General features: G+C 42.6%; 1 protein-coding gene and 1 pseudogene across 6 annotated transcripts in view; one reads left to right on the top strand and one right to left on the bottom strand.

Annotated features, from left to right (window-relative positions):
- Klhl22 (kelch like family member 22) overlaps nucleotides 1-12,708 on the top strand; it is a 44,611-nt gene that overhangs the window by 14,454 nt on the left and 17,449 nt on the right. For all 6 annotated transcript variants that reach the window (XM_013362524.4, XM_013362525.4, XM_013362523.4 and 3 more), the window contains 2 exons: nucleotides 1,668-1,833; nucleotides 6,545-7,263. In XM_013362524.4, coding sequence (XP_013217978.2) covers nucleotides 1,668-1,833; nucleotides 6,545-7,263 — 885 coding nt within the window. The remainder of the gene's footprint in view (nucleotides 1-1,667; nucleotides 1,834-6,544; nucleotides 7,264-12,708) is intronic.
- Nucleotides 9,934-10,395, bottom strand: LOC106145168 (large ribosomal subunit protein eL32 pseudogene; annotated as a pseudogene).

The following is a 12,708-nucleotide window of genomic DNA, read 5'->3' as shown; positions in this document are numbered from 1 at the left end:
AATAGTGAGTGCTACCCTTGGGAGGGGAACCAATTGGAAGCTGGGACATGAGGTACTAGCAGATTTTCAGTAGATTTTAAATCTTGAGCAATGTATGTTACCCAGTTGAAACACAAAAATCTATCTATTTTTGTTTTGAAATAGGGTCTCTACTATCTTCAAGTGGCTCTACTATCTTCAAGTCACATTTAAATCTTCAGCCCTTGGCTGGGTCTGTAACTCAGTAATAGAACACTTGCTTAATATGTGCAAGGCCCTGGGTTCCATCCCCAGCATAGCAAAACAAAATAAATCAAACAATAACAACAAAAACACTCCATCCTTGGCTGCCAACTTTTTACTTCTCGGTACCTAATCACATGTCCTTACTTGGTTATCTCACAGGCATCTTACGTTGACCATGTCAATGACAGGACAATGACTATTCTCCCTAAACTAGTTCCTCCTGAATTTTTACCCATTGATAAGAGTATCCCCATCTACCCAGCAGTCATCTGGCAAAGTCCCTGAGTCCTCCCTGCACTTCCTGAAATAAGTCTGTCAGTAGATTCTCTCTCCTGTGCCCCAGTAGAGCTCTTCAGAACTCTCAGCTGTGACTGCAGCCATACCAACCTGTCCAGGGCCTAGGTCACCTGTAGGAGCCTCCTGTCTAACTGATCCTTCTTACCCCTCCAGCCCTTCTTTAGGCCCTTTGCTTTAGGCTTCCAGAATGTTTGTTTATGCTACACTCTGTAAAATTCCCACACGGCAGAGTCTCATTAAACTCAGATTTTAGTGCACACAGTCTACCCTTCCCTAGAGGTAACCAGGCCTGCCGGCCTGCCTGGTCCTGACTCACCTCCTACTTATTTCCCCCTGTCTTGGCTGCCCTAAGCTTTTCCTTGCCCCCAAAATCTGTACACCTGTCTCTTTACCTGGGATGCCCTCCACTGCCTGGCATGTACTGCTATCAACCTACCCTTAGGTCTCAGTTCCTTGGAGGAGCCTATCCCTGCTTCATCTCAGTGCTCCAGTGAGTTACACCCAGATCAGATGCCCTGTTGAGTTCCTTCCCAGCATTTCCAAATCCAAAATACCATGTTTCTTTTACTTTTTTCTTTTCTTTCTTTTTTTTTTTTTTAACTTTTCTTGTTTGTCCTTTGCTAGCATTAAACTTGTACATAGGAATCTTACCAATGTACTTCATGATTATCGCTTCTTCTCTGGAAATTGTTATTAGCATTTGGTTGGAGCTTAATAAACATATATTGAATGCAATGACTGTTATTTTTATTACTTGTTTCCCACTAATTAGCATATTCTTTCCAAACATACTCTGGAGTAGCTGCTGCTCTGACCTGAGAACTGCACTAGTGAATGAAGCAAAAAACAAGCAGGCATGGGTTTGCCTTCATAAAGTGTATATGGGGCACCTGAAAGCCCATGGAAAGGGAGACAAGTGATTTCTAGAATGGCTGCCCAGACTCTCAGGCTCCTTCCATAAGTTGACTTCCATGTGCATGCTGCTTACTCGGAGCATAGAGTGGTCAGCATTCTACTATGCACACTGCCAGGCAGCCCACTCTCTGTCACCCTATTTGGTACTTGATTCTCCTTTCTAAATGTTCTTTGTGGCTTGGACTGGTATCTGACTGTTATAACTATGGTCTTTTCTCTTAACTTTGCAGAGGAATGTTTGCTGGGGGATTGAAAGAGATGGAACAGGAAGAGGTCCTGATCCATGGTGTGTCCTACAATGCCATGTGCCAAATCCTGCATTTCATATACACCTCTGAATTAGAGCTCAGCCTGAGCAACGTGCAGGAGACACTGGTCGCTGCCTGCCAGCTTCAGGTAAGGCTCACCTCATCAAGCAAAGCAGATCTGTATCCCCTTGGAATTTCTCCAGATACCCATGGTGCCCACTGGGTAGTGGCATTGGTATAATGTAGGTCAGAAGGGTCAGGACACCAGGCAATGAAGAAACTAAAGCAGAGTGACTTCCAGCACCCCTCGGGCAACCTTGTTTTTTGCCTCTGCCCTTCACTCTTTTGCTGCTCCTTCTCCCTGACTTGGTTTCCCTGCCAGGAAAAAGATCTTGCAGAAAAGCAAGTGGGGTGACCCTGAGGCTTGTGTATGTAAGGGTCTTTGTGCCATGATGTCGGCATCCCCAGCCCAGCATGTGCAGGCCTTTTCTGCCTGCTTTCTATGTTCAGCCACTCCCATCTCTTTAAAATTGTTTTCAGATACTTGTTTCCTATAGAAGTATAGAAATTTTTGAAGGTTTGGTGGTGTGTCTTAAGTTTCAGAAGATTTCATTGACTCAGTAGTGTGGGAGCAATTACACAGGGCTGGACCTTCAGGTGTTAGTCAGAAGCTCAGTCTAGGTTGAGTCACTTCTTCCCACTTTTCTAGAAAGTGAAATGAAATGTTACACTGAGTTTGTCACGCTTGACTTTTTACTCAGGTGAGAGCTTGTTTGGGCCAATTAGGAAAAACTCAACCGTCTTGTGGGTATCTGGAGCCCTACCTGGCACACCAAGGCTGTGGTAGCCTCCCACACCCTGCTTGCTCTCTGATTAGGTATGAGGTGTTCCATACATACTTGTTAGGCTGATCGAAGCATGATTTGTCTTGTAGTACTTGCATGAGGGGTGGGTGGAGTTGACCTAGTGTGGCCTTTATAGCAGAAGATTTTCCTTGTGTTCTTTCATTCAGAGATCTCTCTTATTCCTACCTCCCTGTCATGGTTGCATGGGAACATTCATCTGGTTCTCCAACCTCCCAGCACTACCCTTTCCTCCTCAGCTGGCTCAGAAAATCTCCCCACAGTGTGACTGAGATCCTCCTGTCCATCTCCTTTTCCATATTGTGCACCCTCCTGGAGTTCCCCTTAGTCTCCTTGATCTGAGTCCTTTGACCACTGTACCAGCACCCTGGGCCCAGAACCTCAAACTCTTTGAGCCTTTCCATCTTTTTCATTCACTTTATTCAGATTTGGATAAGTCCATCCTCTTTAATCATGCTTGTAACTGTCTCTGTTCTGTTTCCATTTCTTTCACATTTTTTTCTGGTTTCCATCTCTCTATATCCTCCTCCTAGCTGGTTTCTGCCCTCTCTTCCTCCATGCATTGCTCATGCATATGGATAACAAATTATCCTCCCTAATACTATGGTCTAATACCACAGTCTCTGTTGGCTTGACCATTGCTTCTGAGAGCCCAAGGCCATCTTGGGGGCAGCAACTGACTTTGTTTTTAGTGTATTTTTTACAAATCAGTGTTGTATAAAGCAAATTTTTAAAAAAAAATTTTGTAGTTGTAGATGGACAGAATGCCTTTATTTTATTTGTTTTTACTTTTATGTGGTGCTAAGGATTGAACCCAGTATCTTACACATGCTATGCAAGCACTCTGCCACTGAGCTACAGCCCCAGCCTATAAAGTAATTTTACCTGGCATAACATCATGGAGTCCATTCGTTACTATAGCAAGTGACTCCTGGTAGCTTGCCCCTGTATGCTGTGCTCTGTGCTAGTCCAGGATCTGACTTCATAGTGTCCCCAGAGACCTGGGTCTGAATTCCAACAAAACTCTTCTATTTATTTATTTATTGTATTTTATTTTTTGTACCAGGGATTGAACTCAGGGGCACTTGACCACTGAGCCACACCCCAGCCCTATTTTGTATTTTATTTAGAGACAGGGTCTCACTGAATTGCTTGGCACCTTGCTGTTGATGAGACTTGCTTTGAACTTTTGATCCTCCTGTCTCAGCCTCCTGAGCCACTGGGATTACAGGCATGCACCACCATGCCTGGCTCAACAAAACTGTTCTTTCTGGGTCACCCCATACAAATGCTTCCCTTCTCTGTGCCTTTTGTGGGCCTCTGCATGGGTGTGCCTCGGCTGTATCCCCCATGAAATTCCATCTATCACAGGGCTCTGAAAACAGGATAGGAAGGATAGGATGGGAAGCAGAGAGGTTCAGGTGTGGGAGACCAGGTTTTTTCCAGGGAACTGCTTCTCAAGCTCATCTAGAGCTGGCTCTCACATTCTCCTCAAAACCTGGTCTTCAGGACCCAGGCCTATGACAGAAGTAGTAGTTTAGAAGAAAGAGGCAAAGCAGAAGTACCTGCTAAGGTATAAAACAAGTGGTCAAATGAAGACTTTCAGAATCTAACACAGCACCATGAGGATATCTCATGTGGAGCACATACCTCCCTAACAGTTTGCAGGTGTCCATTTAGCCCTTAGCATATCACCTGGTAAGCAAGCCTGAGCTTTCTTTTAAATTTTAAAAAAGAGTTAAATATTTGTTAATAAGCTTCAAATACCAGTAAAATTCCACTATGTGCAATAGTTAATTTGTTGATTAGGTACAGTCCTCCCTCTGTATCCTTGGGGAATTTGTTCTAGGACCCCCTGCAGATACCAAATTCCAAGGATGTTCAAGTCCCTTATAAAATGGTATGATATTTGTATATAACCTATGCACATCCTTCTGTCATAAATTATCTTTAGATTACTGAAATATCTAATCCAATGTAAATGGTATGTAAATAGGTGTTATGCTGTATTCTTTAGGGAATAATAACAAGAAAAAGTCTGTATGTGTTCAGTACAGATGCAAGATTTTTTGGGAGCGGGCTACCAGGCATTGAACTCAGGGGCACTCTCAACCACTGAGCCACACCCCCAGTCCTGTGTTATATTTTATTTAGAGACAGGGTCTCACTGAGTTTTTTTGCCCCTCGTTGTTGTTGAGGCTGGCTTTGAACTCACATTCCTCCTGTCTCAGCTTCCCAAGCCACTGGATTTACAGGTGTGCACACTGTACCTGCCTTGAATATTTTTTTTTACCTATAGTTGGTTTCTTCACAAGTAGAACCTGCAAATAGAGAAGTCCAGCTATACTCCCATTTTTATTTTTATTTATTGGTACTAGGGATTGAACCCAAGAGCTGAAGTCTTTACCAGTAAGTTTACTTTTCATTTATTTATTTATTTATTTATAAAAAATATTTTTTTCCTTTGTAGTGGACACAATACCTTTATTTTATTGGTATAGATATTTTTTATGTGGTGCTGAGGATTGAACCCAGTGTCTAACACATGCAAGGAAAGCACTCTACCACTGAGTTACAACTCCAGACCTATTTTTTTATTTTGAGACAGGGTCTTGCTAAGTTGTTGAAGGTCTTGTTAAATTGCTAAGGCTGGCCTCATATTTATGATCCTCCTGCCTCAGCCTTCTGTGTCACTGGGATTATAGGCATGCACCACCATTTCTGACTATATTTCCATTTTTAAAGAAACTCTAAAATCCCGTTTCCTAAAGAATTTATCAGCACCTGGTTTGTCATCCCAGGTATTTTTCACTAGAACACATCCTTATGTCTTTTCTTCTGCCATGCTTTGCCTATCAGAGCCCAGGGTATCCTTGAACAGCATTGGCACAGAGCAGATCAGGTTATAGATCAGTTCTTGGCTCCTTCTCATCCAATTGCCATTCTCTCAGTTGTTTTCCTTCCCATCCATCAGTGCTTCTATGCAGTTGAGAATATGTAATTCAGATACTTGGGGACTCTGCTCTCACTGGAGTCAAATAGGTCTCTTGACTCAGGCAGGAGTCTCAGGATGGCTTGCCAGATTTTCAAGAAAGCCGAGTCATGGTCTTGAGATGAATGCTGGGCAGGTATCTGGAGATGCTTTGCTGGAAGTTTTGGTTGTGTGGGTGACATTGGGCCTGGGCCTAGGCCTCATGGGCTCTGGTGGGATCTCTGGGCTTGCAGCTTTGACTGAGCTGCCTATAGTGAGAGTCTAGCAGGAGAAAAGAACTGGATATATGTTTTCAGTCCCTTTACTTTTGGAGAGGCAGACTCTTATAAAAAGCCCTAGGTGGGGTCAGGGAGTAGTCCAGGGCACCTTCCCAATCAGGGATGCCTGACACAGTGACAGTTTATGTTGCTTCATTCTTCTCTGGAGAGCCTGTACTTTTTTTTTTTTTTTTTAATAATAACACTCTTTCTTTTCTTTTTTTTTTTTTTTTAAGAGAGAGTGAGAGGAGAGGAGAGAGAGAGAGAGAATTTCCAACATTTTTTATTTTTTAGTTCTAGGCGGACACAACATCTTTGTTGGTATGTGGTGCTGAGGATCGAACCCGGGCCGCACGCATGCCAGACGAGCACGCTACTGCTTGAGCCACATCCCCAGTCCCTAGAGAGAGCCTGTACTTTTGATGTAAAAAGATAATTGGCATATATGAAGGATCTCCTCTGTGCCAGCTAGTTCCTGTGCATTTGTCAACATATTCCTCTCAACTTTAACTATTCCTGTTTTATAAATAAGGAAACTGAGGCTTAGAGATTAAGAATATGCCACATTTGGCCCACTTGGTATGTTTCCCAGTCAGTCTGTTGTAATCCCCAGATAGCTCTAGTGTGTCTGGAAAGGTTAGGGACAGTTGAGAGGGGCTGTGTAAGCTTTATTTCTGCCATCACTCTATCCCATTCCTCAATGTTGTTGGCCAACCCAGGCTTAAGTGGGTGTCCTTCTCTTTGCAGATCCCAGAAATTATCCATTTCTGCTGTGATTTCCTCATGTCCTGGGTGGACGAGGAGAATATCCTTGATGTCTACCGGCTGGCAGAGCTTTTTGACTTGAGCCGCCTGACGGAGCAGCTGGACACCTACATCCTCAAAAACTTTGTAGCCTTCTCACGGACTGACAAGTATCGCCAGCTTCCCTTGGAGAAGGTCTACTCCCTCCTCAGCAGCAATCGCCTGGAGGTGTCCTGTGAGACTGAGGTGTATGAGGGGGCCCTGCTCTACCATTACACCTTGGAGCAGGTGCAGGCTGACCAGATCTCACTGCATGAACCTCCCAAGCTCCTTGAAACAGTGCGGTTTCCTCTGATGGAAGCTGAGGTCCTTCAGCGGCTACATGACAAGCTGGACCCCAGCCCACTGAGGGACACAGTGGCCAGTGCCCTTATGTATCATCGGAATGAGAGCCTGCAGCCCAGCCTGCAGAGCCCCCAGACGGAGCTTCGTTCAGACTTCCAGTGTGTTGTAGGGTTTGGGGGCATTCACTCCACACCATCCACAGTCCTCAGTGACCAGGCCAAGTACCTGAATCCCCTGCTAGGAGAATGGAAACACTTCACTGCCTCTCTGGCCCCCCGCATGTCCAACCAGGGCATTGCAGTGCTCAACAACTTCGTGTATTTGATTGGAGGGGACAACAATGTCCAAGGATTCCGAGCTGAGTCCCGATGCTGGAGGTAGGAAAGGCTTCTTGTTGGTACCTTTATGTTCAGGTAATACTGAAGTGCAGGAGTCATGTATTAAGAAGCCTGGTCAGCAGACATGTGAAGGGCATGTCACCATAGACTTAGTTCTTCAGTTTGCTTTTTACATGAAGGTTGCAGCTTGTCAGAGATATACTTGTTTTGTAGAATAAAGTCCAGGTAAATTCAGAGAATGTGGACTGTAGCGATACAAGGAAAAGGGGCACCAGGATTGCTTTCTCCCCGGCCCCCTGCTTCTCAGAAATCTCCTTACTTTGGATCTCAGCTTTGCCATGGAGGAGCCTGACTGGCTCAACCAAAGGAGTGGGAAGCCATGGCAGGAAGAAGCTAACGAATTCTGGACAGGGTAGCTGCTTCTTTCATCTTGCTCTCTCTTAAGCTTTGCTGTTTTTTATTTCAGCTTCCTTGCTGGTCTTCTGCTCTTACTTCTCTTTTAACTGTCCCACATGGTAGAGGATAACTTCCTGCTGCCATGCCCACCTGAGAATATGCTCAGCCTGAGGATCAGGAAGGGCCAACAAACAATATTGAGCCTTCTGCAAAATTCTCCTTGTCCCAGTATACATCTGAGTGCTAGGTACAAGGTCCTCCTGGGAGGAGGCAATTTTCTTAGGGGGTTTTGTGGGTTGCTGTGTTCTATTGGATGCTTCTAGCTCTATCAGTCAGAAGGCTGAGATCTCAGAGATCCATTTCTTTGCACAGAGCAATAGACAATAGGTCAGGTTACCATAATGACAGCTACCAGTGGGTTTCCAGGGGACCCTCTACCATACCTTGGTACATGTGGAGTCACCCCACCCTACTGGCTGAGAGTGCTAACTGCTTTTCACAGCCCTGAGCTAGGCACTGACACAGTTTTATGTTCATGTTCTGTTTTCTGCGGTAAGGGTGGGGGTAGGGTCTGCCTTGGCTGTGCCACTTGGATACAAGCGTAGTGATCCTAAAAAAGAGACAGCCATTCCTCATCCACTTCTGCTTTCAAAGCCCCAGGAAGCAATCGGTCACCTTTGTTATACCAATGTGACCTAAAACTTGCCAGTAATATGTTGTGATTAAATATGAGGAATGACAGAGTTCAGAAAGAAGGAAATAACTACCTTCGTTTTCTCTCTAACCAAATGCTGTCTGTCCCTAATGGGTGTGACTGCCCCAGGTTCAGGCTTCCCTCTGGCCAAGCCTCAAAACTTCCTTCAGTTTTGCAGCTGTGGGACCAAGGCCAAGCCTCCTTGCCTAAAGCAACCCACAAATCTGTAAAGCAAATCTCTGTAGATAGAAGTTGTAGACAACTCTGCGTCCATTCCCTGGGGGTGACAGCTGCCTGCCCCTGTACCCTGTCCTCCTGTAATGGGCCGTTGATCTCAGTTTTGCTCAAGACAATAGTCCAGATTCACTTCTGGTGGACATGTGCTATAAAACCAAAGCCCAACTCTGGCTGAAGCTAATATTAACCCCTGTAATCAATAACCACAGTCTCAAACTCCAGACTGGGAACTGGATCACAATGGTAGGTAGAGTTGGTGAGACATGCCTTGAAAAGAGTAGGCACTCACAAGGTTGAGGTGGTGGGGAGGGCCATGGCATGCTGACCTGCCTACCACCTAACTTGTTTTTCTATCGTTACTACAAAATGAGAAACTTCCTTCATCTCCCAGTGGTCTCCAAACTACCAAATGCATCTTTTGTGTGTACGTGTGTATTCCTGGACATTGAACCTGGGGCCTCATGTATGCTGAACATTCTACCACTTTAGCCCTGAATTTCTTTTTTAATTTTATTTTTCCTGATTTATGGTTTTAATTATAGGAATGTAAAGATCATTAAACATTATAAAGTATTTGAATGTAATTCATGACACATACATATTATGCATATATACGGAGAAAAACTGTAGAGCTGACAAATGCCAGTCAGTTGTTAAGTTCAATAGGCACATGTGATAAAACCTCCTCTCAGGTCAGAAAAATAAATTTTCTTAACTTAATAAAGAATATCTAGTAAGAAAAATAGGGAAACATCTTATTCTGGAAACAATTTATTTCTCTAAAATAGAAATTAGAAATAAGACAGGGAAGATATTATATCCATCATAATGTTGTTAATAGTCAGCATGGTATTTGAAGCTCTAAAACAATAAGACAAAAAAGAAAGAAATATGGGGTAAGTGGATTAGAAAGAGAAAACTACCCTGCAAAATCCTAGAATATCAAGTAAAAATTTATGAAAACATTAATAAAAGAGCTAGTTAGAAGATCAATATAAGAACATCAATAGCTTTAATAATAGAGATGAAACAATTTTAAAAAATAACAAAAAAGGATCCCATACAAAATAGGGAAATTATAAAATATCTAAGAATAACTATAAAATGTGTAAGATTTATATGGATAACCTATACTACTTTACTTAAGAGCATATAGGACCTACATAAACAGAGTTATACCAAGTCCTCTGCAAATTATTATACTAAATATAATGAAACACAAAATATAAACAGATGTTTTTCTAGTACAAGATAATATAATTTCAAAACGAATTGGGAAAGGTGTACATGCAAGAATAGTCAAGGTTGTTTTTCTTTTCTTTTTTGGCAGTTTTTATAGTTTATTTACGCACACAAAAAAAATGTGCCCATGAGCCACCTGTTCATTTCAGTCTGGTATTGGAATTGGTAAATCTGATGGCCTGCTGGGCTGTTCCATGCTGACTTTAAGGTTCTTGAAGGAAACATGGTGAGCAGTCATAGTACAGGAAGGTTTGTTGCACATTAGCAGCACTTCCAGCTCCTTGATAATGGGGATCAGGAACTTCTGGAGGCCTCTGGGCAACATATGCTTTGTTCTCCTGCTGCTCTCATACCAATGTTTGTCATAAGGATCTAGCCCTTAATCTTCTCTATACCCTTTTGTCAGTATCTCTGGGTTTCTACCAGTTGTGCTTAATTTTGGCATATTAGTCTTACCAGGTGCCAGATGAACTTCTTGGTCCTCTTTTTGACAATTTTGGGTTTCACCAGAGGTCTGAGGGAAGCCATGATGCCAAATAGGAGATGGCTGCTACCTTTGTAGGCAGCACAGAGCAACAGACCCCACAGCATTCTTTAAAAGACCAGACCAGACTGGGGTTGTGGCTCAGTGGAAGAGTGCTTGCCTGGCACATGTGAGGCACTGGGTTTGATCCTCAGCACCACATAAAAGTAAATAAATAAAATAAAGGTATTTTTAAAAACAGGGCTGGAGGTATAGCTCAGTGGTAGAGCACTTGCTAGCATATCCAAGGCCAGTTTCAGAAGTCTCAGTTCATAGATGGTTGACTCCTTTGCCTTGAGTCCAAGATGAAGCAAAACATCATGACAGAAGGGCATGGAGGAGGAAAGTGGTTTAGGACATGGCAAACAGGAAGCAGAGAGCAACCCTGAGTTTCTTAATTAGAATGTTCTAAGAGATTGGCTCTTTCTCCATTTTCCCCCTTCATAGTTCACAAGCCTTAGAATGTAAAAAAGAAATATTTTGCAGTAGGTTAGAGTTTGCATTCTAAGGAGTTAGTACTTGCCAGGTTATATCCTTAAGCTCCGATACAAACAGGGCATGGTGGTTCAGGTGGGAGGATGGCAAGTTTGAGGCCAGTCTGGGCAACTCTACCCTGTGTCAAAATTTTAAAAATAATAAAAAGGGCCGGGTATATAGCTCAATGGTAGAGTTCCCTGAGTTCATTCCCCAGCATGGATATATAAACTGCATGTGAAAAGTTACCTTTCTTAAAGCAAATTGTATTTACCTCCATGATGCCACATTTTCTCTTCTTTCTTTGATTGCATCTATATTTATTTGATTGCATCACTTTACTATAATGAAATACCTGAGGCAATTAATTTATAAAGAGAAAAGATTTATTTAGTTCTTAGTTTTGGAGGTTCAAGTTCTAAGATCAAGTCATGTATGTGTGGGGGTACCCATTGATTTGGCCTCTGTTAGGGCAGATGGTAATAGTGGGAGCATGTATGCTGGACCAAGTAGTCACACCTCAAACTAGGAAGCAGAAAGAGAGGAAGAGACCACTGTCCCACAGTCTTCTTAGTGACCTGAGGACCTCCCATTAGGCCTAGCATCTTAAGGGTCTATAGCACTCCCAGTACTGCCACCTTGAGGACCAACTCTACATATATGAACCTCAGACAGTCATCCAAACCACAGCAATTGCCCATGTTGTTCTTATACTTTTCCTTCTGGGTACCAGTACCCCTACTACTTAACACTTAGTAATAGCATTTCCCATGTTGTCATGTGCCCTGACTTTACCTAAAATAATAATTTGTTTTTTTTTCTCCTTTTGCATTGCCATGGCTGTTAATATTTTAAAATATATTTAAATTTAGAATTTTTTGATAGATTTTAAAACATTAATAGTCAGGGAAATGCTTAAGTCATAGGAATACAGAAGAAAAACAACCTACTAAATTTAACAAGGACCCTCCCTTGTTAAATTTTTGTACCAGCTCTAGATTTCACCTCTGAGTTTGCAGTAGTTTTGCATTCCAAAAAATCTGGATTAGAGTTACTTAGTCAATAAAAGGTGCTGTAACCAATACCACAGACTTAATATCTTAAACACAAACATATATTTCTCACAGTTGGATCCTAGGAAATACAAGATTATGATGCTGGTTGGTCCTGGTGAGGGCTCTGTCTTGCTATGTTTTCACATGGTAGAGAGAGCCAGCACTATCCTCTCACTTTTATAAGGGTAATAATAGCATCATGGAATCCCTATTGTTGTGACCTTATTACTTCCCTGTCTCCAAGTACCATCACATAAGGTATTAGGGCTTAAACATAAGAATTTGGGAGGACCCAAACATAGTCCATAGCAGTGACTAAAACTACATCTTTTTATGCAATAGTAAAGATTATTTTTATTAGGAAAAATATTTGAGGATCTGTTCTGACAAAATGAAAAATTAATCCAATAAAGAGGAGCTATACAGCTCAGTGATACATCCCTTTCCTAACATGGATGAGACCCTGGGCTCAATCCTTAGCACTTAAAAGACCGGACACAAAAAAGAAAAAAACTCAACAAAAGTTTGGTTATGTCTAAATTTTTGACCTATTGTGTCAGTGTGATTGAGTGTGTGAGTGTACACATACACATTTTCTTAAATCTGAAGTCACAAAATCCAAATGAACTTAGTCTAAGAAACTGAGAAGATAGGAGAGCAGAAGGAAGCAAATAGAGGTATCCAGAGGGTCTTGTCTCTGGTGGGAGAAGCAGACGCTGATGTGACCTATTCCAAAATAAGGGGAGGAGAGGCATGTGCTTAAGGGAGCACAATGTACAGGAACAGCCCCATCCAGTCAATTAACAAGTGCTCCATGAGCCTGAACTGCCAGGCCCAGCCAGACCTTTCCTTGGCTTGTACCT

Source organism: Ictidomys tridecemlineatus, chromosome 2 (assembly GCF_052094955.1).
Source record: "Ictidomys tridecemlineatus isolate mIctTri1 chromosome 2, mIctTri1.hap1, whole genome shotgun sequence".
NCBI lineage: Eukaryota > Metazoa > Chordata > Mammalia > Rodentia > Sciuridae > Ictidomys > Ictidomys tridecemlineatus.
Note: the sequence above shows the minus strand (reverse complement) of the source record. Positions and strands in the feature narration are given on the sequence as shown.